At 30.5% G+C, this 24,953-nt stretch overlaps 2 protein-coding genes across 2 annotated transcripts in view; both read left to right on the forward strand.

Moving 5' to 3' along the window:
- The window catches only part of LOC132737308 (protein draper-like), an 84,793-nt gene that overhangs the window by 52,048 nt on the left and 7,792 nt on the right, over positions 1-24,953 (forward strand). The gene's annotated exons all lie outside the window — the stretch shown is intronic.
- On the forward strand, positions 5,255-23,059 carry LOC132737341 (multiple epidermal growth factor-like domains protein 10). The gene is made up of 8 exons (XM_060724613.1): positions 5,255-5,471; positions 19,475-19,523; positions 19,763-20,673; positions 21,048-21,165; positions 21,673-21,719; positions 22,088-22,144; positions 22,775-22,852; positions 23,011-23,059. Exons 3-8 carry the CDS (start codon positions 20,142-20,144, stop codon positions 23,028-23,030), a joined length of 852 nt encoding a protein of 283 aa, XP_060580596.1. The 5' UTR covers positions 5,255-5,471; positions 19,475-19,523; positions 19,763-20,141; the 3' UTR covers positions 23,031-23,059.

Raw genomic sequence — 24,953 nt, forward strand, 5'->3', positions numbered from 1 at the left:
CGAAATCATGATTCTACAGGCTCAATCAAACTGAGCCTGCAACATTTTCAATTTTGTTGCGTTGGACTTTCTTTAAGGATTCTGTTTTTCTCTATTTTTTCATCAAAACACATATTTTATTTTATTTTTTATTTTATAAATTTATTTATTCTTATTTTTTAAGGGGGATGTTTCAAATGAACAAAAAATGTACAGTATGTGGATATTTGTACAATACATGGGTATTTGGGCATCATCTCTTAATCCTAAAAAACATTGACATAAATCATGTCCCTCCACGTCCCTTTGGTCATTTATTACATAAGATGCATATGAGATCAATATGTAGTCTTCTTTTCTGTAACTTTAATTCCAAGAGCTAGAATTAAGACACGTAGCATTGCTTTGCGGACCTCTTTTAAAATTACATAATTTCTGAAGAAATATATTACTTGTTCTGTAGAAATTATATAATTTCTACAAAAAGGAATAATTTCTGATGAAATATTTAAGTTACTATACAGAATAACTATATCTGCCCCAGAAAAAAATTAAACCTGTTCTGTAGAAATATTATACTTGTCCAGTATGAAAATTAAACAAATGTTCTTGTTCTGTAAAAATACGTGTAAAGAGAGCGTCGTAATAAGTGTTTAATATACTTCTCACTAAAGACGTTACAATATAACATAACGCTTCTGTTATAAAAGTAAAAAAGAAAAATGAAATAAGGATTTTTACAGATGATATATACAATACGTATGTTTCAACTGGTTCACAGCACAACAGGATGTAAGTGTTTTGTTTGAAATCATTTGACTTAAGGTTTTGGTATACATTGTATATATAAACAAAACTTAATCGATATTTTTGGGTTATTGATAATGCATCTAAACATTGTATGAATACAATATTATCTGTTCAGCAATTCAATTAATAAAAAAATGAATGATAATTTCATAGCATTTCATTTTACATTTCTACATTTATATGACAATATTTTAAGGAAGTTTGACTGTATTTATTACAGAGGATGATGAACAATGTAAAGTAAATTGTGCATGTTGTATAGATAGAAAATGTGAACCAGGCAAAAGGTTTCCAACGAATGTACTCTAGGCTGTATTGATGGTTATAGAGGTCATCTACACACAACTGTACACAATGCCCTTATCATGCACATTTTTGTAAAGCGTGCTATGATGGCTTTTATCCCGGCTCTGCTAGAGACTGCACATCAAAGTGTTTACCCGGATGTAAACATGCACGTCAGGAACAACGTGTTCATCATGCAAGAAGGGATATTATAACGATGATGGTCAAACTGATTGTAACTGTCCTGAAAATTGTAATTGTGAAAATAATCAGTGTGCGTCTTGCAAGGACGGATATTACGATACCGGAAATAAATGTAATAGTTTATGCCCAGGTAACTGTGTCATGTGTTCGTCGAATACTAATTGTGGATCGTGTAAGGATGGTTATTATAAAGGTTACCAGAACGACAACATTAATTTTCCTTCGTTGAATGACTGCCGGGATAACTGTGTACGATGTGCGTCCTATGACAGTTGCTCGGCTTGTAAAACTGGGTTTTATGGACCAAAATGTGAGAAAAGTTGTCCGACAGGTTGTATATCAAACACTTGCGATATGGTAACTGGAAACTGTGCATGTTTTCCTGATTTTGTTGGAGTAAGATGTGACAAATGTAAAACCCGAAAATATGGAAATATGTGCTATCAACAATGCCCTGCAGGGTGTAAAAGTAACGTGTGTGAAAGAAATTCCGGTGGTTGCATAGACGGATGTACTATAGACACGATCACTGGTGATAAATGTGACGTTTGTTTAACAGGCTGGTATGGACAGTACTGTAACATATCTTGTTCTGTAGGCTGTAAAAATCGGCAATGTGAGAAAAGTAATGGTGAATGCTCAAACGTATGTCTTGATAACTTTGTAGGAGGAACGTGCAATCAATGCATGTCTGGCAAGTGTAATCTTATTGTTTTCAGTGCGTTCGAGGACTCACCCCTTTTACATAATTTTTAAGCTATGTATTACGTTAATGTCATATAACGTTGCCTCTGTAAAATTGTAATATTGATGGTTAAGAAGGCTGGCCATGCTGCTGATTTTTAAAGATGAGAATAATTATAGTTACTGTGGCAACAAGTAAAACGTGTTAATTTGTAGATTATAAGTCAGCAATGTTTGAAAACATTATATACCATAATAAATGTATAGATATATACCATGTAAAAACTTTTAAGTATGTCTTTTATTCTACCCTTGTAGCACGCTTTTATATCTACGCTAAGATTAATGTGTTATTTATGGATGTTTATTTACGAAATATGATTTCAGACTCAAGCTATTCCTCAGAGCAGTCAGCTGTTATATTACTTGGAACAATTCTTTGTGTGTCAGTACTTGTTAACATTATATTTGTTGTTACGTTGATTCTCAGGTAATATCGGAAAAATTAACGATTGTTTATATATTAAAATGAATTATAGTCAAAAATAGAACTTAAATTAAACGTCTAGATTGAAAAGCTTTTATTCAAAAGCCTTCCGTCAGTACAATATATGAAAAAATGTACAAAAACAAAAAAAGTGTTGTTCATAGTAACTGACAATAACATTACTGTATAGGAGAAGACAGGTTTGTATAATATACCCACATATGTCTCGTAATTAACATCAATCTAATAACTAACTTCTGTGACTGTTAACAACATAAGAAATAAATAACTTGAACACAAAACACTTATTTTCTAACATCTTTTCTTCTTAACAACAAAGACACAATGGCTTTTCCCACCAAGAAATCACATGACCTAAAATTAGCTTAAGATCAACCATCCGTGAACCAATCATTTGATTCCTTAGAACATTGACAACAGATCAATGTAAACATAAGATAATATCAGTTAAAATCAATAGAGTATTCTCACTTGAAAAGGATCAGACAAGACCGGTGGATTTGTCTCCTTTTTCAAAATTATGAAATTCAACAATAACCAAGAGTTTTTTCCCTTACACCTTAACTTGAAAATAAGACCCTGTTACATGTTTTCATCAACTTAACCATTATAATGATCTTTATGAAATGAGTCCAAAATATTATTCGTTTGCATTGAAGAGCCAATGGTAGAAGCAAGACAATGGGATCTGCTTATGAAAACTCTGGTAAATATATATTTTATTTCTCTCTGGTTTTTTTAGTTCCCTACCGGTTTAACCAGAGGGGACTTTAGGTTTACCCTCCGTCCCTGTGTCCGTATGTCTATCTGTCTATCCGACTATATGTCTGTCTGACAGTCCGTCAGTCAGTTCGTCCACAAAACTTGATCCCGCGAGAACGCAAAAAATATTGAAAATATTTTTATGAAACTTGATATATAGATTAATGACAGTATGGAGATCAGGAACGTCTTTTTCTATTTTTACTTTGTTGAAAATTCTGGTTGCTATGGCAATAAATAGACTGAAAATATAGAAAATTTAAGAAATTAACTGGATCCAGTGACAACGCAAAAGGTACTGAAAATATTTTTATGAAACTTTAAACATGGGTAGATGATAGTCTGGAAATTATGCACATTTTTTTCTTTTCTTCCTATGTTGAAAATTCTGGTTGCTATGGCAACAAATAGACTGAATTTCAAGATTTCTTATTCTAGGTTTTACGCTTTTTCACTATTTATTCGACTTTATTTCTTAAAGTGTTTACTTCAAACTTTATTATATTAAGTTTCTCGTCATCAACCACATCATATGTGACAAGGTTTACAATTTTAGCACAAAATTTATCAGAATTACCTCCCTTAAACTTAGAATTTTTATGGAGAAAATGTTTTTGTAATAATTTATTTCAAATGTATCTACTTCAAACTTGATATACATCTTTGTTTTTATCACTCAACATTTGTGAGAATGTTCAGTACTCTAGCAAGATTATTTCTAGAATTATATCCCCCTTGAATTTGGTATTTTTTACTCCAACTTCTTTATTTCTTATAGGATTTACTGCAAACTCCAACGTCATAATAATATAACAAGGTTTATAAATATAGAATCCATAATTCCATAATAATTTCCTCCTTAAACTTTGAATTTTTCTTTTTCATTTTTAAACTTTTTATTTTTTCATGATTTACTTCAAGTTAAAAATAAACATTCATTATCAACACCTACATTATATGTATTTATTTTTTAATTTTCATCGTTGTTACTATACATGTTAATGTTATATATTTTTTTTTTTATTTCTTTACTCTTCTTTTTGTGACTATAAATGGTATCTTTAAACTTAAAATAATTGTTCCTCGTTACACTCACATCATGTATGACAATGTTCATTAATCTAGCATCTTTATTTCAAGAGTAATCTCCTCTTTATGAATTTCGCTTTAAAAATGGTATATTTTGGTCACAGGGATGTTTTTAAAAAATAACTTAAGAGTCTCCTTCAGTCTCTGTTCATAAAAAGTGGTTCCTGAGATAGGGAAAAGTAGAAATATTAGTTATACTTATTTATCGTGCGAAAATTGGACCTTTTGATTATCTGTTGTATAACTAGGCAGGGAAACGTAACACATTACTATGGTACAGAGTAACTAAGAACTATACAGATTTAAGTTCATTTATGTTATTTATTCATTCGATGGTATAATTGAATGGACAATGGCCCATCAGAATGTTGCTGGGGTTCTAACTGGTAGGGGACTTATTGATTGCTTGCAATACTATGATAATTGCTTGCTCGTCATGCATTTTATATTTATTTTACTTTCTTATTGTATTTGGATCAGTACTTAAACAAGTGAATCGCGAACAAGATCATAATATGTTCTATCACCGAGTGTTAAATTCCATTGTAAAAAAAGATATGCTAACTAATTGTGTCCAAAGTGAAAGTAGGTCACAATTCATATAACAATAAAGCTCACAATGTAAAATGATGAACCATTTGAAAGTACAGTTCCAGGTCTATGTTTAAAGGACTATTTGAATAAAAAATAAAACCGAAGACAATAAGAATATTTACCTTGAATGTGCTAATTTTTGAAAACCAAGTACAATATGTTGCAAAGTTTTATGCACATTTTATGAATGGCAAAATCCAATTTAAAACTTGTTTTGGTGCAGACAAATGATATAACCTTTAAGCATACAAGACCCTTTTCATCGATATTAAGATACTCTATACATTTTGTATCAGATAATACCCATTAAATATTGCGACACCGCAGATTTTGTTTTGGTTTTGCTCTATGGATCCATTTTAATTTTATGATCAAGTTTTACTAAAAAATTTATTAATATAACGAGAACATATTTTTAAATGCAGTTTGACAAATACTATACGCGCTAGTAAGTTAATATATTTTATTCACTTCCGTTTTGAAGGTTTATAACCTCGCTAGGAGCTGGTTTAGTGAGTGAAATGATATAAAGGAAGGAATGGCAAACTTAATTTTGGTAAGTAAAATTTAATTATAGTTTTTGGTTATCCAATATAAACATATATATAAAGGCCGTATTCGATGAATTAACCTATAAACTTGTTTTGATGAATTTGATATATATGTACCTGTATATATGATCTGTTCAGTATTTTGTTTTATATATTTGATATTTCTTTTCAGCTTCAATGTAAACTTGTTCTTTGAAGTGTTAATATAGACTGAAAGTTAAGCGTTATGAAAACATGTTTGTGACGTCATCATTTGTTGTAACTGTGCATAAATGTGTTTAATGTACTGATAGATGAAGGTTTATCCAATGTTTGCTATTATCAAACTAATTCTTAAATATTGGATACTTTTCAATGCAATATATTTATCAAACTAATGGAAGTTATCTTTTTATAATCGCGGATGTGTGAATATAATGTTTAGTTCTTGACATTATAAAAATAATATACTGATACATTAAATTGACACATCTGCTACTAAAGTATTAACTTCTAATACTTATATAGATACTAAGTCGAACCCTTAAATTTGACGATTTTAGAAATTCATGTTTTATATTGTTTATATCAGAGACATGTTCCCATAATATAAAGGATTTTAGTTTTTTTTTAGTTCTTATTATAGTAACACATTTTGTCAACTGAGAGTGGCCGTTTGTAAACAAGAAAACTTTAACACCAGTTTGTGTGTGGTTGCAATACGATACCTAACTAACTAAAAATCATGCTATAAACTCCTTTAAATGTCAGTTTCACAAAAAAAAAGAAAAAAAAAACAGGCGTAATCCTCTATAATGTCAAATGCATGTATTAATCATTATTCAATAAAAAAAAACGTACACATGCTTATTGATGACATGATGAATGATAAGGATTTTTATTAAGATATAAGCATTATCAAACTTTTTTTTTAATTTTCCAATTGAAGTGATTATGTATCTCATAGGTATAATGATACAAGTTTATGTTATACAGAAACACTTTTGTTCTTGCACAACGCTTTTAACAAAAAATAAAAATGACCCTGTGCAACTATTGTAGAATTGCCGTCTTTTAAAAAGTATTATTCCCCTTGATTAACTGTAGCCAGTGAACCTGTTTTGATTTCATTAAATATAAAATATTTTATAAAAACAAAGCAAAACAGCAAATTTGTATTACTTAAACAATTATAAACTGTAAAGATGTAATCATAATTATGATGGGGGAAATCACTGATTATGAAATATAGTCCTCATGTATAAACGTTATGTACAACATAAGACAGTAAAACATGGAAATTATGTTCATTTTTTCCTCCCTACTTCTCATAAAGCAAGTTATTTCAAGTGTCCAGTAAGTTAACAATGGAGACAAGTAATTTTAATTTTAATCTTAATTGTCAATTAATAAGACAACAGAGAACATTTTTCAAACTGTCACTTATCTGAGAGAATAAACAATCTCTCACATAATGTACAGTTTTCGTAGTTTCTCCTTCACAAAGTGGTTAAATAATCTTGTTATAAGCTTGAAAAACAGAGTGTTTGATATGCAAACAAATATTAAGTGAAAATCCTACTGATGTAAATTGGCAGTTATTGTTTGAATGCACATAAACAAAATACAATGTATCTAGAAAAAAACATTTTGCTAGAAAAAAAAAACAAATTTGCCAAATCTTTGCAACAGTAATACTAGAAAATCTTGGAAGTATATTTATGTGACCATATCTTGTTGATTTTAAAATATTATTTTTGATAAAGGTGAACATTCCGCATGGAGGGAGCAATTATTTATTTCATAGAGGGGGGGGGGCTTTTCTGACTTGTCTAATTACAGAGGGATAACTCATATAAATGTTGTTGCTTGTGTTGCTCAATTGTATTAATAAGTTTTGTAAATAGGAAATTTTCTTACTGTCAGTTTTCTTTCGAAAAATGTTGTTATTAAGGCCAAACACTATTATACCTTAAAAGATTAATGGAAAGCCTTCGACACTGCTATACTTGAGGCTTTGTAGATAAAGCTTAACTTTTTATTATTAAGTTCTACCTCCATCAATTCATACAGTATAATTCCTGTCTATTGCGTAGGTATTCTTCCAAACAGCTTTAAAAAAAGAAGAAAATTTAAGATCAGTTTGATATTTTTATGTTAGATATTCGTCATGACAAACCTAAAACAGTGACATAAATCATGCGCCTGCTGTTAAATGGCCATGTCCCTGGGGTCACTTATTACACACAGATTTGTACCAAGATGCAAGTCAGATTAATATGTGGTCTTCTGCAATTCCCAGAGCTAGAATTTTGACATTTAGCATTTTCTTGTGGACCTCTTCAATAGTTATATATATCAATTGCCCTTTCGATAAAAATTGCATCCCCTGAAAGTTACTGAGTTTACATAAACTATTAGTAAACATGTGTCAATTACCTCCAGAAACTACCACAAAAAGAACTGAGATAATTAACATGAAGCATAATCTTGACGTCGTCTGTGAAAGTAATGTAAATTAATTTTGACTCCGGGTTCGGGATCATTTAGTTTAAATACAATTATAAAGTAAACATATTTAAAAAATATATTCTTCAATTTCTAGAGCGTGCATATTTAGCTTTAAAAATTATTTTGATCATTAATCATGTCATTAGGATTATTAATTGGGGTTGCAAGGGGATGTAAAGTAATTGTAATGTAATTGCATTTTATAGTCTAAGTTTCATGCTTACGCACGTTCACCGACTTTACAGCTATTACCCCTGGTCATCGGGCTACTGGTATCTATCTATCAATCTCCCTGGGGAGTCTTATAACTCCGCTTAGTGCAGCCGACACTTTGGCGCAACGGAATTATACCACCCTCGCAGGTACCCATTTACACCTGGGTAAAGTGAAGCAATCGCAGGTAAATTTCTTGCTCAAGGAAATTAGCAGTGGGATCACTAAGTTTAAAGACTTAAAAAGGAAAACATAGATATTTATCCTTGTAAGAAATTAAAATGTCCAGGGCTTAGATATTTTACATGAAGCATTACCTTGAAGAATGCTACAAATTTATGAATCATGCACCTTGGATTGAAATAGTCGCCCTCCACCTTGAGATAACTACATAAACTACATGAACTCCATTTATAAAAAGACATATAAATCCTCTACTCCTGAAATAAAATACCTAGAATACCTAGTTTGGCATGTGCTATTTCATTTCAGTTCTTACTTTTAATTAATTCATGTAATAGATAACAGGTTATCAATCTATGTTGATAATATACTTGCTATGAATATTATCTGACCCATCTCATTTTAGGCCTTATATAGGGCCATTGTTGCTCTTAATTTATTCTAGTATGCAGGTACACTAGACGCTTATTGCACAAGTGACCCTTTAGACATAATCTGAAAAAGACTTCATTTGAATATTATAAAGATGACACCTACTGCTTTGCATTTAATTCAATTCAATATTTTATTAGGCATTTAACTACATATAGCATATAGCAACCATTACATAATATAGGTAAAGTGTAAGACTTGTTTACAATAAATTGTTCATAATTCAGTACAAAATGTTTTCAGAGAAGTTATTTACAATATATCTTCGTGAGATTTAGCAATTAACAATATGAGATATATACTTAATGTTGAAATAAATTGTTATTGTTGTCTATACATATATTTACACATACATTCATACAATATGTTTTCAGATATGTTATTTACGATATGTCTTAATGTACATCTAACAATATATAAGTTGTTAATCAGAGTTTCTTACTGTAAGTGAAAAATATTAATACCTTGACAAATTATTAAGTTCTTTGTCATTTTTAGATGACATTAAAGTTTCCATGTTTTGAAGTCGTGTAGGCCAACTTTCAATTTCTAGAGTATGTGATGATAACCGAAATTGCGTCAGTTGTACTCCGTATTTATTTATATTAAGAGTATTTTTCAATTTCAAGGTCGTACTTATACATACTATATGTTTGTTATCTACTTGAGTTATTTATTTCTATTCTTTATTTACTTATTCTTTATTATTTGAAGTGATATATTAATTTCGTTTTGCTATAGCCATTGAAAAGAAAACCCTATTTCACCGAGTATTGTTTTTATTTGATATGTTTAGTTATTTCTGTTATACGATATGCTATTATTGACATCTTCTTTCATAACATTATACATGTACATGTTTCTTATCAATAAATTATTTTCTGAGCTCAAAATTTTTAAGCAATGTCTAATCATAATAAGTTCGCGTTGTATAATTATCGGATACCGTCCCAGTTCTCCGAAAAGACCAGCTAGATTCGTTGACTTTTTAAGGCTTAGTGTCTTTCTTAAAGATTTCTAATGTATACGCTCAATAGCTTTACCCTCGTAATTGCCTATTATAACAATTTTCTTGTGTAGATAGGTATATTTGTTTAAAAGCAATGAATAAATTATGTAAAGCAAATAACGAATGTTGAGTAAGCTTTTTTTGCGGTGAACGATGCATGTGACCGTTTTGAATAAAGTAATTCCTAGATATTTGAATGATGTCACTACTTCAAGTGGGATACTATTAAAAAGAAATGTGTAAGTAGTATAACGACTTTGTTCGAAAAATCATGATTTTGTTTTGTTAGTGCCCAAAATTGCAATAATTTTGAAGAGCATTAAGAAGTGACGAGTTTGAGGGGTTAGAGTCGTTGACTTCTAATTCAATTATCTCTCTGGCGTGGGTTCGATCCCCGGGAGATGCTTTGGTAGTTTAGCAAGGGGGGAAGTAGTCTAGTACTGGTGTAACTCTCCAGGAACAATGGTTAGGAAACTGCCCACCAATATGACTGAAATACTGTTGGAAAAGGCGTAAAATGAAACAAACCATCAAAGTAGCGCTTCCGGCGAATGTGCAAAAAGTACGGCATCATCGGCAAAAAGAAGTATGAACAACTTTAATTAATCGAGAGCAAAAATGTAGCCACTATTATCGTCGAAACAGGTTAATATATCATTTACAAAGAATAAAAATAATAGACTGGAGCTGGGATCTCCCTGTTTTGCGCCAATGTTTGATTAAAAAAAGGGTGAAACACGTTTATTATATCTAACAGCTGCTTTAACAGTACTATACATGCATTGGATAGCTTTTATGAATTTAGAACCTGCCCTTTCGTTAACAAGTTTTTTAAATATAAATGACCTTTCTAATTTGTCAAGACATTTTTCAAAACCTATGAATGCACAGTATAGCTTTTTACGAGAGCATAATGTTTTATTTATTATAACTTGTAGAAGAAAAATACAGTTGACTGTTGATTTTCATATTGATTGTCAATGATTTTGTTATATTTGGTAGACCTTTTTGTAAGACGATTTAATAAGACTTGAGAATATATTTTTGCAATGATATTTTTAAGTGTTATACCTCTGTTATTGTTTGCTTTATTAATGTCCCCTCCCTTAAAAATTGGTAGTGTGATTTCTGACCCGCAGGATGTTGGGTATTCTACAGATTCAAAAATTATGTTACATAATTCTAGTATTATTTGTGAAATAAATGGAAATGAGCGTTTGTATATTTCCGCGATCAGTGTATCAGTACCACAACTTTTATTATCATTTTGTGAATAAATTGCTTCTTTTATTTCTGACATAGTTATTTTACAATCAAGGTCTTCATCATATTAACCACTGAGTTCTTCATCGATCAAATGTGTATTATCTGGACAATATAAAAAATTTTTAAACAAAATATTAAAGTTGTCAATATCAAGATTTTCTGCTGTTGGCTGAGATTTAGTGTATTGTTCTTTAATTCTTTTCCAGAATTGACGAGGCTGAGATTTGCTTAAAATACAGTACGCTCAGCGCGGCTTTTGCAAAACCCGCGTGTCCCCGCAGATGTGACTCATCGCGGACGAAAATTTGCTCATATATTGTCCGCGTAACCCCGCGGACTGAAATTTTTTACCACCGCGGACATAAATCTACAGCCGTAAGCGTTTCCCCCGCGGAACACTTTGGTTAATTGCGGGGGAACACAGTGGTCAATCTCCGTGGACCGCAGTGGTATTCATTGTGAAAACGATTGAATTTTACAAGTATTTTATGTATTTAGTATAGTTTATAAAAATCAAATCGTGTTCCATTACACAATTAAGTTTAATGAAGATTTTATTTATATATTTGTTAAAATCTTTACTGCTGATACTTAATACCAACAGCAGATGAATAGATTGCACAACGGAAACCTCGTACGTAACTTAAGGTCTTGGCTGTCACTGACATTTTCTTTTCCTGAACGTGCTGGAAACAGAAAGAATAATAATTGATGATTGATAATCATAATCAAATTGCTTGTTTCCAATATCAATATATACATGTTCAAAAACACATGCTTTCATTTCATAGAAAATTGCCAAATTGAGGGATGATGTAGTTTTTGTTGTTAGACATCTTTAACCATTGATTGAAATAAAATAGGAGGTAGGTGTCAAATTTGTAATCTATAGTATAAAAGTCTGGAAACAAAGTGATCCTACGATATTTTATTTAAGAATGAAGGATGACGTAATTTTTGTCGTAATATATATTTTCTGTCTATTGAAATAAGCAAGGGAAATACCTAAGCTGGGTAGGGGTCAAGTTTCCTATTTATCTAAACAATATCAACTATTTTCTATTTCATAATATTTAACACGAGGCTGAGATTTGCTTAAATATTTAGATTGTTTTTTTTTCTTCTTTTAAATTATACTTATAACTTTGTTTACGTTTGGTCTTGTTATAATTGTATTTTTTGCATAAACAAACTCTTGTCTATAGTTTATATTAGATTTATTTTTTACAAAAAAATTCCTTGCTTTTTTAAATTCTTTTCTTGGGGTGAAACAGTCCGAGTTGAACTATGTTTTTTTATTATAATTATTTGTTTTAGTTTTATGTACTTCCAAAAACTTGTGAGAACAGTCATTCAATACCTGAGTATAAACATTTACAAATGAATTAATATTATCGAAATTACATATATTTAAAATATCAAGAAAATCACACTGAGTGAAATTCATTTATTTTGGTTGCATCCCATCGGATAAATATGTTACTATCTGACAAATCATTATGACTTTCTCTGTTTTTGCGTTTTATTGATTGTATAACCTGAGTGACCAGAAAAATCATTAGGCTGGAGTATACAAAAATCAGATATTACTCAAAATTCTTCAATATTCAGTAAAAAATAATCTTCTATGGTATGTATACTCGCCTACACAGCTATCACCGTGTAAACGACCATTACCAATTACTAGCGATGTCAATTGACAAATCTTCTGTATCAATTTCTGTAGAGCTAGCAGGCGTATTATAAGCGCAGCCAATATATACATCTTCATAACATTCTAAAGGATTCTTACTTAGTTTAACCCACAATATCCCGTTTTGGTGTTTTTCTATTACTTGAATGTTATTTTGAAGGGATTGCTTATAATAAAAACTAATTCCACCGCTATATCTGCCTCTACGAACGTTACTAGTCTTATTTTCGAATTAATGTTCACTTTGATAATCACATATTTCAAGATAAATATTTTAATGTTTTGAAATTCATGTTTCTGATTAAAATAAAAAATCATAAAGTTTTAAAGTCCTTACAAAATCAGTGTCCCGTAATTTCCGTGTAAGTCCGTTCACATTCAAAGATAATAATTTTAGTCCTTTCTCTTGACAACCCTTTTTGTCACTATGTGTGTAATCATAAACATTTCCATTGATGTATTATCTTTGTTATTCAATTGTTTACATACAATTTATAACCGAGGATTCGTATCTTGTTTCCGCGGTTTTCTTCTCGTTTGCCGTGTTCGAATAGTGCATTCCTTGCCTCCCTGTATTGTTGTGGTGATTGTATTTCTACGCCTATGTTTGAATCTTTGAGCGACTTTTTTATGGGATCTTCGTATGATTTTTGGCGCACTGCTTCGCGATCTGCATTTGATATTTAATCTTGTAGTTAGATTAACTTGTATCTTGTTGAAAAATATGATAACAAGGACAAATAGGCGGAAAATGTTTGATTCAAAATTGTGTAATTATACACCTGGGAATATTTTTAAAAAAAGGTTGTGATTGAAAGCACTGTCATGAGATCACAATTTAATCGAGCTAAGAAATAATAATGTGATAAGAAGCGATCATTAACCACTAAAGTGATGATTTAAAGTAATTCTTAACCATATTATTGAAGCATAAGGAAATGTGTGATGTTTGTTGTTGTTGTTGTTTTTTTTTTACCAAAGATGTCAGTATTTATAAGTATGGTGTTGGAGCGTAAACACACCATTTACTAGTGAATATTTTTGTAAATGTTGAAGATTACGTTACCTAAAATTACATTTTGTACCAATTTATTTATAATGTGTGTAACCGCCACATGTCAGGATGATAGCCTCAACCCTCTCCTCATGCTTCCAGTATATAAGAAGAGCTACCATCGTGATGGAACAATTATCCAAACTTAACTACACATCAGAGGAAGAGCACTGAATGTTAGCTTCAAATAAAATTTATGTCCATTTTTATATCAGGAGTAAAATTCAACAAATATTGGATGCTATAGATTGGTGTATAATTTAAACAATATGTTAATCCATCGATATAAAACAAAATGCATGAAATTATGTTAAAACAAAAAAATACTATAATGTACTTGCTTAATATATTGTAAAACAAATAAGTTGAAAATGTAAAGGTATAAAAATTATGACGTGTTTACATTTGTCCTGTAATTATTTAGGCGTGTGTCTTATTACTTGACAGATAAAATGAAACTGTACAGTTATTTTATTATGCATATAAAATGACGATATTTCTATTGCTGTACTGTTTGGAGCAAATGAAGTTAAAAGTCTTTGAATAAAGAAGTTGAAATACAAATAAGAACTGCAAGGATTATTTTAAACAACCCATCAATAATAAGAAATCAAGATGAACTGAAAGAAGTTCTGTAAATTTCGTTCAATGAACGATATAATTTTCTTATAGGAATTTTTATTTATAAAGCTTGTAATAAACTAGCCTCATTTTATATATTTGAATGTTTTACTTTTTCCAGCAATGAAATTCACAATTTAAGATCAGCATCAGATAATGACATAGTTGTACTTAAGCATCGCACAAACTATGGTAAAACTACTTTTGTTACAGTGGTGCTAAGATTTGAAATAGAATACCATCTCATATACGTTCTTCTACTTGTTTTACATCTTTTACAAATAAGTATAAAATCATATCTTGCAGATAAAATTTGATTCCTTCATAGCTCTTTCACCATGTCATTATGTTATAAAACTTAATATGCATGTTTATCTGTTAGAATATTTGTAAATTAGATTTGTAAAAATGTTTTCTATCTAAAAAGTTCATATGTCAAAAATATAATACGACAAAATCTTAATGAATTGTTGTTTACATGTATCTATGATGTTTTGTGTTTGTGTTTCTATATATTGTTTAGAAGTAAGATATGTTATTTGTTTTCTAAGATGGTATGTATATCTTTATGTGTTACCTTCTTTGAATAAAGATATTATTATTATTATTATTATCATTATTATTTTTGTATATATATATTTATACATGTACATATATATGTATACATATTCCGCGTTTCTTTACTGTTACTCAATTTACATACCAGGTATTATCAAACTATTTATGTCCCTTATTAAAATGAATTGAGTAAAATAACATAAGCAAGCGTCTAAAATTTAATTGAAAAAGTTAATGTTTCCGTCTTCAGTAAGTTTTAGGTCGAGTAGTGACACCATATGAAAACGATAAGTTTTCTTTATGAAGTTGCTGACAAAGCCCCGATATGAACATAACAGATCTCTTTAATTCTCCTCAATGTAAATGTCAATACAACTAGGGGATATACTATAAATAGAAACAATATGATAAACAAAATTCCTGTAGCATTTTATCAGCCGATGGATAGTGTTTTGATGTAAAATAGCACGAGGATTCAATGAAATTTGATGATAAATATATTTATGTTTTGGGGAATCCTTCAACTAAGATTTAATACGAGCAATAATCAGCTGATGATATAGTTCGTATAAGTATTAAGAAAAGACTAAACTTTTCTATTGACATACCATGGAAAAGAAACCCTAAAGTTAACGTGTATATCATATTACTTTCAAATTATTACGATGTTATTGTATGTTGAATAGAAAATGAACAATAGCACAATAAAGTGTCTCCATTAAATTTTAATTGTAGATATCCTTTGAAGATAGCATTATATGTACAGTAATATATAAGTACATGCATTTGAATAATATCATATACATTTGACAATTAAATATGATCAGCAAGCTACATCGACTGTTTAGTGTTATATAAAAACGTGACTTTGGAAAGAACCTTGCAAACTTAAATTCAAACTCGTGAATTCATCTGTAAGAAAACATTTTTTGATAAATTAGGATCATAGTGAAAAAGAATGGTGGCATATTTGTGCCATTCGTGTTTTTGCCAAGTTAAAATGGCGGTGGCTTGAAGCGAAAACGCGCTAATTAGCGGGGGCGCGAGACGATACTTAAAACATAAAAGAAGGGGGCGGCTAATTAGCTCCCTCGCTAATAAGCGTGTTTTGCTTTGCACACCCGACATTTTAATTTTAACTTTTTAATTCTTGGCTTTTTGCTTCGCAGGGCCGGGAGGGGGGGGGCGAAAACACGGTTATTAGCGGGGTCGCAGGCGAAGTTTTATAAAAAAAACTTAATTCCGCGGGAGCCCGGAGCGAGATTTCAGAAATAAAACGGAGGGGATGCGGATTGAAAACATGCTAATTAGCGTCCTATCGGGGTGCAGGTCGAAGTTAACTTTACTAAACTATGCCCCGCGCCCCGTTAAATAGCCTGTTTTATTTCTTAAATCTCGTTCCGCGTCCCACGGGACGACGTTTTATTTCTAAAACTTCGCTCCGCACCCCGCTAATTATCGTGCTTTCTCTCTGCGCCCCCGACATTTTTGTTGACTTGAAGGGGTCGTGGGGCGAAAACACGCTAATCTCTTGACTTCTTGGTTATATAGCATTGTTGCTGTTAGTACTCCCTTAAAGTTAATTTTCAGGTATATGTACAATGATATTAACACGGTTAATAAAACATGTACTGGCGTATCGTTTCAGTGTCGGTCATTTCATGCAAATGTGAGGTAAAGCGAAATCGTTGCTCCGTTCTTACAGATACTAACATTATGGCAGCCATATTTGATCCATCTGTGAAACTTTAACGGAGGTTGAAGCTTTGAATAAATTCATAGTTAACTGAAAGTAATGATCATATTGTTGAAGTGCAAAACAGTTTCCGAAAAAAAAAACGTAGTACTGTTGACAATATATCTAGTGTTACAAATTTAATTGAACAAACAGAATACATTCTGCATTTATTGACTGTAGAAAAGCAATCGGTCAATTTTATGGCGTAAGCTTAATGAATGTTGAATGTCAACCAAGATGCTCTCAGTAGTTAGGTCTCTTTATAAAGATATGTCAGAATGTGTTAGAGTAAATTGTATGTGTACCGACTTATTAAATGTAAACACTGGTGTAAGGCAGGGTTGCTCACTGTCTACCATAATTTTTATTTTTATCAATGTCTTAGCTATTATGTTGAAAAATATGAACAAAGGCATTGATATCGATGGCGAAAAGGTTTGTATATTGTTATATGCCGATGGCAGTGTATTGATTGCTAAAGATGAAAATGATTTACAAGATTTATTATCAATGTTAAACAAATGGTGTGAAGGAAACCGAATTGGTAATAATGTTAATAAAAGTAAAGTACTACACTTTAGACCAAATTCAGTTCCAAGGTCACGTTTTGTTTTTAAATGTGGAGTATGTAAAATTGATTACACTACTAGATATATGTACCTTGGTTTAACTGTAACCGAGTACCTAGATTATAACACAACGGCTAAAATAGTAGTTAAATGTGCTGGACGTGCCCTCGGACTCCTCATTGCTAGACACAAATCGTTCGGTGGTCTACCTTATGATGTATACACAAATGTGTACTATTCTTGCGTGTTACCAGTTATCACGTATGCTTTGTCAGTGTGGGGTACTAAATCTTTTTCTTGCGTCAAGGCCGTTCATCCCAGAGCAATAAGGTTCTTTCTTGGTACTGGTAAATACATACCTATTGTTGCAGTCCAAGGTGACATGGACTGGAAACAAATTATTATTGACCAGTGGAAATTTGTATGTAACCATTGGCATCAGATAAGATATTGCTATGTACTGGATCAGAAAATATTAAATTGGTCAGTTAATAGAGGCAATAATAGATGTAGAAATTGGCCATTTATTGTAAAAGTTAAATTGTGTTTAATTGATTTATATATGTATACTATGCTTCCTTTTGATAAAAATAAGATATTGAATGATGTATGTACTGCATTGATGAATAGTCATATTGCTCAATGACAAACTGATTTGAATTGACACCGTACTATAAATGGCTCTTACAGCAACAAAATTAAGAACATACAGATTGTTTAAGAGCACTTATGATACTGTTTATATTGTAAACTACAATTACCATATTGTCATAAGTCTGCGCTATCCAAATTCAGGTGTTTTGGTCATTATCATCGTGTAATGGTTATAAAACAATTACCTAAATTTTTGCTTGCAGCCTCACGCCATTTATATCTATCAAAAGTGTTCAATGATATTTGAGCAGTTTGGCTATCTGCATTATTAGACTTTTTACGAATCACAAAAGTACAACATATAGGAAAACGATCAGATTCATCTCTAGTAAGAACCTCAAAATCTTTAATGTATGAGAATAGAGAAGAAAATGCTATCATAAAATCAATAACACTTGAACCATCATTTAAGAAGCATGAAATTCACCGTTTTTATCGCTTGAAAAACGACCATTAAGTATATGAATATCAAAAATACAGCATAAGTTTACTAAACATTTACCATAATTATAACCACTTATATTATCCTTACTTTGACGTACAATATCAAAAGTACTACCATTATAATCAGTATTCCCAAAAATAAAATTTTAATTATCACATGGGATAAAGTCTAAAAAACATTACATCAACTAATAAGGCCAACTGACAAAAATAACATGGTGTCCGGGTATTCATAAGTAATTTGTTCAAAATGATTTAACATTTCATTGATACCGTTTTTATCGTCTCTATCATTATAGTAAGAACTTCCCTCAGGACTAATATATGTGAAATACATAATAATGTCATTACCATCAAACAATGTCAAATATTTCTGAAAATTTACAGTATAATACAACACAGTTCTCAAAATGATCAAAGATTTGTCTTTAATATAAGTTTATGAACAGTACTTTTCACGAAAACTCTAATTAATATATCAATATATAAACATATTATACAGGTAAACAGTACTGAAATACCAAACTTTCTTTACAGAATATATGTACAGTATGTATGATCCAACTTGTTTTCCGTTTTGTTTGAAAAATCTGATGAATACAAAACAAATTTTTCTTGAATATTGTTTTGAAAACTATCTAGCATGATAGAAAATGGTCTAACTAAGAAAATTAATCCGAACACCAATATCTTTAAGTCAGTAATTAACGCTGTACAGACGATGAAAGAGTTGTTTACATGACGTCACAATGTAGCGCCAAACAGCGCGTGCTTACGCATTAATTACTGCGCGCTGTACAATTGCAGTTGGTAGCAAGCACGGGGATTCGTTACCATTTTCTTTGATAATGAAATTAAATAAAAAGGTTATTTTTTCGTTTTTCGTGAAATATGGTATATATTTTCACTCAACATGATAAAATGCCACATATTTTCACTCGCCGTACCGGCTCGTGAAAATATTTGGCATTTTATCATGTTTCGTGAAAATATATTCCATATTTCACGCAAACGAAAAAATATCCTCTTAATATAAACATATTATACAGGTAAACAGTACTGAAATACCAAACTTTCTTTACAGAATATATGTACAGTATGTATGATCCAACTTGTTTTCTGCGCGACAGCAGGTAAGTGTTTTGTTTGAAATAATTAAACTAAATGCTTTTGTTTATATTGGATATATACTAGTAAAATTAAATATAAATCGAGATTTTTATGTTATAAATTATGCATATAAAGAGGTATAGACACATTATCACACCATTTTATTCATAGAGCATAAACTGTTCAGCAAGTCAAATTAAAAATCACTAGAAATGATAATCTCCTGTTTGTCTATAGGAAGTTTGACTCAAATTTATTACAGAGGTTGATGAAAAATGTAAAGAAGGCTGTACATGTTGTATAAATGGAAAATGTGGACCAGGGAATTACTTTGCGGAAGAATGTACTCTAGGCTGTATAGATGGTCATAGAGGTGCTCGCTGCTACCAACTATGTACACACAACTGTAGAAAATGCCCTGACCATGAAGATACGTGTACTGCGTGCTATGCTATGATGGCTATTACCCAGGCTCTGATAGAGACTGTACATCAAAATGTTTACCCGGATGTAAAACATGCTCGTCAGGAACAACTTGTACATCATGCAAGGATGGATATTACGATACTAGTAATTTATGCAATAGTGTATGTCCTGGTAACTGTGTCACGTGCTCATCGAGTACTGATTGTGGGTCGTGTATGGCGGGTTATTATAAAGGTTACCAGAAGGACAATATTAATTTCCCTTTGTTAAACGACTGTACATACAAATGCCGTGATAAATGTATGCAATGTTCGTCTTATGACAGATGCATGTTTTGTAAAACTGGTCTTTATGGACCAATCTGTGAGAAACGTTGTTCAGCTGGTTGTATGTCAAACACTTGCGATATATTAACTGGAAACTGTGAATGTTTCTCAAATTTTGCTGGAGTAAGATGTGACAAATGTACAACTGGAAAATATGGAAATATGTGCGATAAACAATGTCCTGAAATGTGTAAAGGTAGCGTGTGTGACAAAGATTCCGGAGAATGTACAAACGGGTGTATTACGAACACGATCATTGGAGATAAATGTGACGTTTGTTCAACAGGCTGGTATGGACAATACTGTACAATGTCTTGTTCTGTTGGCTGTAAAAATCAGACGTGCGAGAAAAGTAATGGTGAATGCTCATATGGATGTCTTGATAACTTTGTAGGAGGACAGTGCAATCAATGCATTTCTGGCAAGTCATCTTATTTGTTTCAGTGCATTCGAGGATCACTCCTTTTTCAGAATTTTGAAGCCATATATTACGTTAATGTCATATAACGTTGCCTCTGTAAAATTGTAATAAGATGGTTATGAGGGATGCTGCTGCTGCTGAGTTTTAATAATAGGAATATTTATAGTTACTGTGACAACAATTAAAACGTGTTGATATGTAGAATATAGATATGCAATGTATGAAAACATATGATTTGCCATTATAAATGTATTAACATATACCACGTAAAAACCTTTAATTATGTCTTTTATTGTTCCATGTAGCAAGCTATTATTTCTACGCTTAGATCATTGTGTTATTTACATATGTTTCTTTACGAAATATGATTTTAGACTCAAGTTGTTCCTCAGAGCAGTCAGCTGTTATATTACTTGGAACAATTATTGGTGTGTCAGTACTTGTTAACATTCTATTTGTGGTTGCATCGATTCTAAGGAAATGTCGGAAAAGGTAACGGTTGTTTATGTATTTAACTGAATTAAAGTCAAAGACAGAACTAAAATTACGTCAAAATTGAAAAAAAAGCTTTTTATACGAAAGACGTACGTCACAGTACAATATATAAAAAAATGTTAAGAAAGCAAAAAATGCTTTGCTGTTTATATATACAAAAAAAAGAAATTTAATAAGCTTTGCGTAGTGTAAAAGTGTAAAATGAGTGGTTTGTAGAAACTGATGATAACATTTCTATATTGGAGAAGACAGATGTGTATAACATGTATAATTTACTCATATATGTCTCGTACTTTATTACTTACATGCTAGATATGTAAATATGCTAGTATTAGGACAGCCTTTATTGTTGAATTGTGATATTTCAAAAAAGAGATGTCTCCGATGAAAAATACTGTTTAAGCAATGTAATTAACATAACAGATGTTGTTGTATATCATCAATTACCAGACGAGTATAATGATTTATGAAACGAGTCTAAAATGTTATTAATTTGCATTAAAGGGCCAATGGTAATAGCAACACCAAGGGAACGGATTATGATAACTCTTGTAACTATATATTTCATTTGTTTCTGATATTTTTTTAATAATGAATTTCATGTTCTTAATTTCTAATTGTATTCGGCTCAGTTTTAGATCAATATCGTATCATGTTCTACCACCGAGTTTTGAAATGCATAGGCTATTGTTCAAAATAAAATAGCCCTAACTGACGGCTAATTATTCAGATTACATTAAATTGTTTATGAAGTTGTTAAATACTGATAATATGTATTATGTCGTTATAATTATTTTCCCCCTTTTTTGTCCTACACAGAATGCGCATAAGCGAATTGGTATTTTTGTGTCTGTGGATGTATGGTATTGTAAAAAGTCTATAGATAAAAATAGTTAAAGAATTATTCAAATCGTTTCAGGCATCGAACTTGAATGTGGAAATGCTGGGAATGTCAGCAATCATAGAATTGATCATGGTATTTCCTTATCTAATCATCTTAATTGACTTCTTATAAAAAATAATTCCATCATTTGCCATTTCAATTTTTGAAATTGTATTAGCACCCCCATATCTCATTCTATTTCTTTCTTTAAAACAAAAGGGCACGTAACGTTCCAAATTTTCATTACCTTGAAGTTGCTCAGAATTTTTACGGCGTTAAAAGTTGTTTTTGGTTAGTTACTTCGTGGCATCAAACCTTATTATTTAACATTTTAATTATTTCTTAATAATGAAAGATTTAATAGCTCTATTGTACGTATTTTGTTCATTATTTTGTTTATGTCTGGATTTTGCTTTTTCTTGTTTTTTTTTATTCTTGTTTTTTTGGTTTTTTTGTTGTTGTTTTTATTGTTTTTTTTAACTGATTGTTATGTCATTAATTTAAACTTTCAAATGCCTTTTCTCTAGCAATTGCATTGTGTTAAAGTATTTTTGCAAGTCTTTAAATCTTACACGCAAGATATATTTTCCGCTAATGCAAGTTTTCTTCTTGTTGTTGTTGTTTAAAAGATAATTAATAGCATGTATTTAAATGTTATCAAATAAGTTAAATTGCTTTGATGTTTTACAAGAATAACATTATATATAAAGGTTTATTTTTCAGCATCAAACGGCGACAAAGCCACAAACAGCGATACTATGTTTAAGTCACATGATTATGAGGACCTTGGAACAATTCAAGGTATCTGTGAATTAGTTGTTCGTATCAGAGCAATGTAAATAGCAATGTTATTTAGTATCAGTATATACTGTGTCTGGACTTTTACTTTTCATTTCAAATGTTTTCATAAAAATGATTTTCGACATACTTTGAATGCCTTTGTTTATTGTGTTTTACAGTATCTGAGCATGAATATTGACAATTTTGTCCAGCCAATGAGATATAATTCATGTAATTATTGCAGTGAGCCTAAGCGAAGACAAATGCTCAACAACAACAATTTTCAATACTAAGCGTCACGTCATTAGAGAAACGCGTTGAATTATAAACGATGGACTACATTATACATATATAAAACATAAAATCATTGTTAATGGTGTATCCAGTGTCGTTCTTTATTGTATAATGTTGACTATCTGTCTGATATTTTGATGTGTTTAAAGCGGACTTCAGGTTTTTTTGTTGGACAAACAATAACTTGTTGTTTCAAACTAAGTATTTTAGTAATATAACCTATGAAAAGTGAATCATATCACTGTTAAGCATTCTTCAAAACAGGGTCAAGAGAAGTATTGACGTTCTATTCTGAAAAGAAAAGACTTGGAAAAGAATCGTTTGATTAAATACTTAATTACATAAAATGAGCGATTATATGAAACGCTTTATGTAAAGAAAACATATTTTTATATAACGATTTGAGAAAGCAATTTGTAACAACATATTATTACACAGACGACCAAATATGCAAAACAATTTTGATTTAATTACTACAGGATGTAAACGTGTCATAAGAATAAGAATATGGTGAACAAACTTTAAAGAAGCAATTTTTCTCAAACTTATCTTTCAAGATGAAATAATGTGAATTTTGTTGAGCATGACTCATAAATGCTTTACTTGTTAATAATGTAGCTTTGTAAAATGACATCTCATTATGTACAATTATATTAGATCCATATGTTAGTCAACTTGCTCCTTTAGCTTTTGCTGTGGGCTGTGGGTTGAAATAAAATTATATTCATATCCATATAATGTCCGAGTGACATTTTGCGTGTATCATTTAGAAAATTTATAGCTCTTTGAAATGAAATCAATTGGTCACCAACTTGTCACTTTCGTTTTCGAGCAAGTTGTCATTTGATATGGAATCATTTTTCTTTCTCTTATTAAATTTTACTGTACTTAATGTATGTTGTATATGAACGTTCCAGTTGATTGAATGTTAAAACTGAATGTTAGCGTGTATTCTGCATTAAACGTTATAAAACATGTTTAAGGCTTTATCTTTCGAATATCTATGCAATGTCTATACACATGTGAAAATATATTTGTATGTATGTATGTATGTATGTATGTATGTATGTATGTATGTATGTATGTATGTATGTATGTATGTATGTATGTATGTATGTATGTATGTATGTATGTATGTATGTATGTATGTATGTATGTATGTATGTATGTATGTATGTATGTATGTATGTATGTATGTATGTATGTATGTGTTTATGTATGAAGCCTGCTATAACATTATTGTAAATACTTGTATAAAACGCAATAAAACATTTGACTTTTTGTTATTATTTTGATATCTGCACTATTGAAATTACAATAATAACAATTAAATATAACGGATGTGCATATTACAGTTATACAATATGTACAGTTATATTATAAAATAATTGCTCATTCATCAGATGCATTTTAATTTGTTTATGATAAGATCAAAATATATCATATATGAACGGCGAGTGTACTTTTTAAATGTGAACAAATGAAAAAAACAATATCTTTTATTACCATCACTACGACTCTTATAATTGTAGATTATCTATACTTAAATTTTTTTTATAAGCAATGTACTTCTTAAAAATATCCATGTAATTTATTCATTTTTATGTTTGTGTGATTTTGTTGTATAGAAAAAAAAATGTGTTAAATTTAATGACTTCCCATCCTTGCAAATATATTGTCACACTTCTAAGTATTGTACATTTTAGAAATGTCTCTTAATCAGACACAAAAGACAAAAAATATGCTGACTATTTATATTTACTTATCAATTTATATAAAATAAAGGACGAAATATGTAAACATGTATCTAAATTCATAACAAAATAAG

Source organism: Ruditapes philippinarum, unplaced genomic scaffold (assembly GCF_026571515.1).
Source record: "Ruditapes philippinarum isolate M1 unplaced genomic scaffold, ASM2657151v2 ctg1662_1_1_1_1, whole genome shotgun sequence".
NCBI classification, from domain to species: Eukaryota; Metazoa; Mollusca; class Bivalvia; order Venerida; family Veneridae; genus Ruditapes; species Ruditapes philippinarum.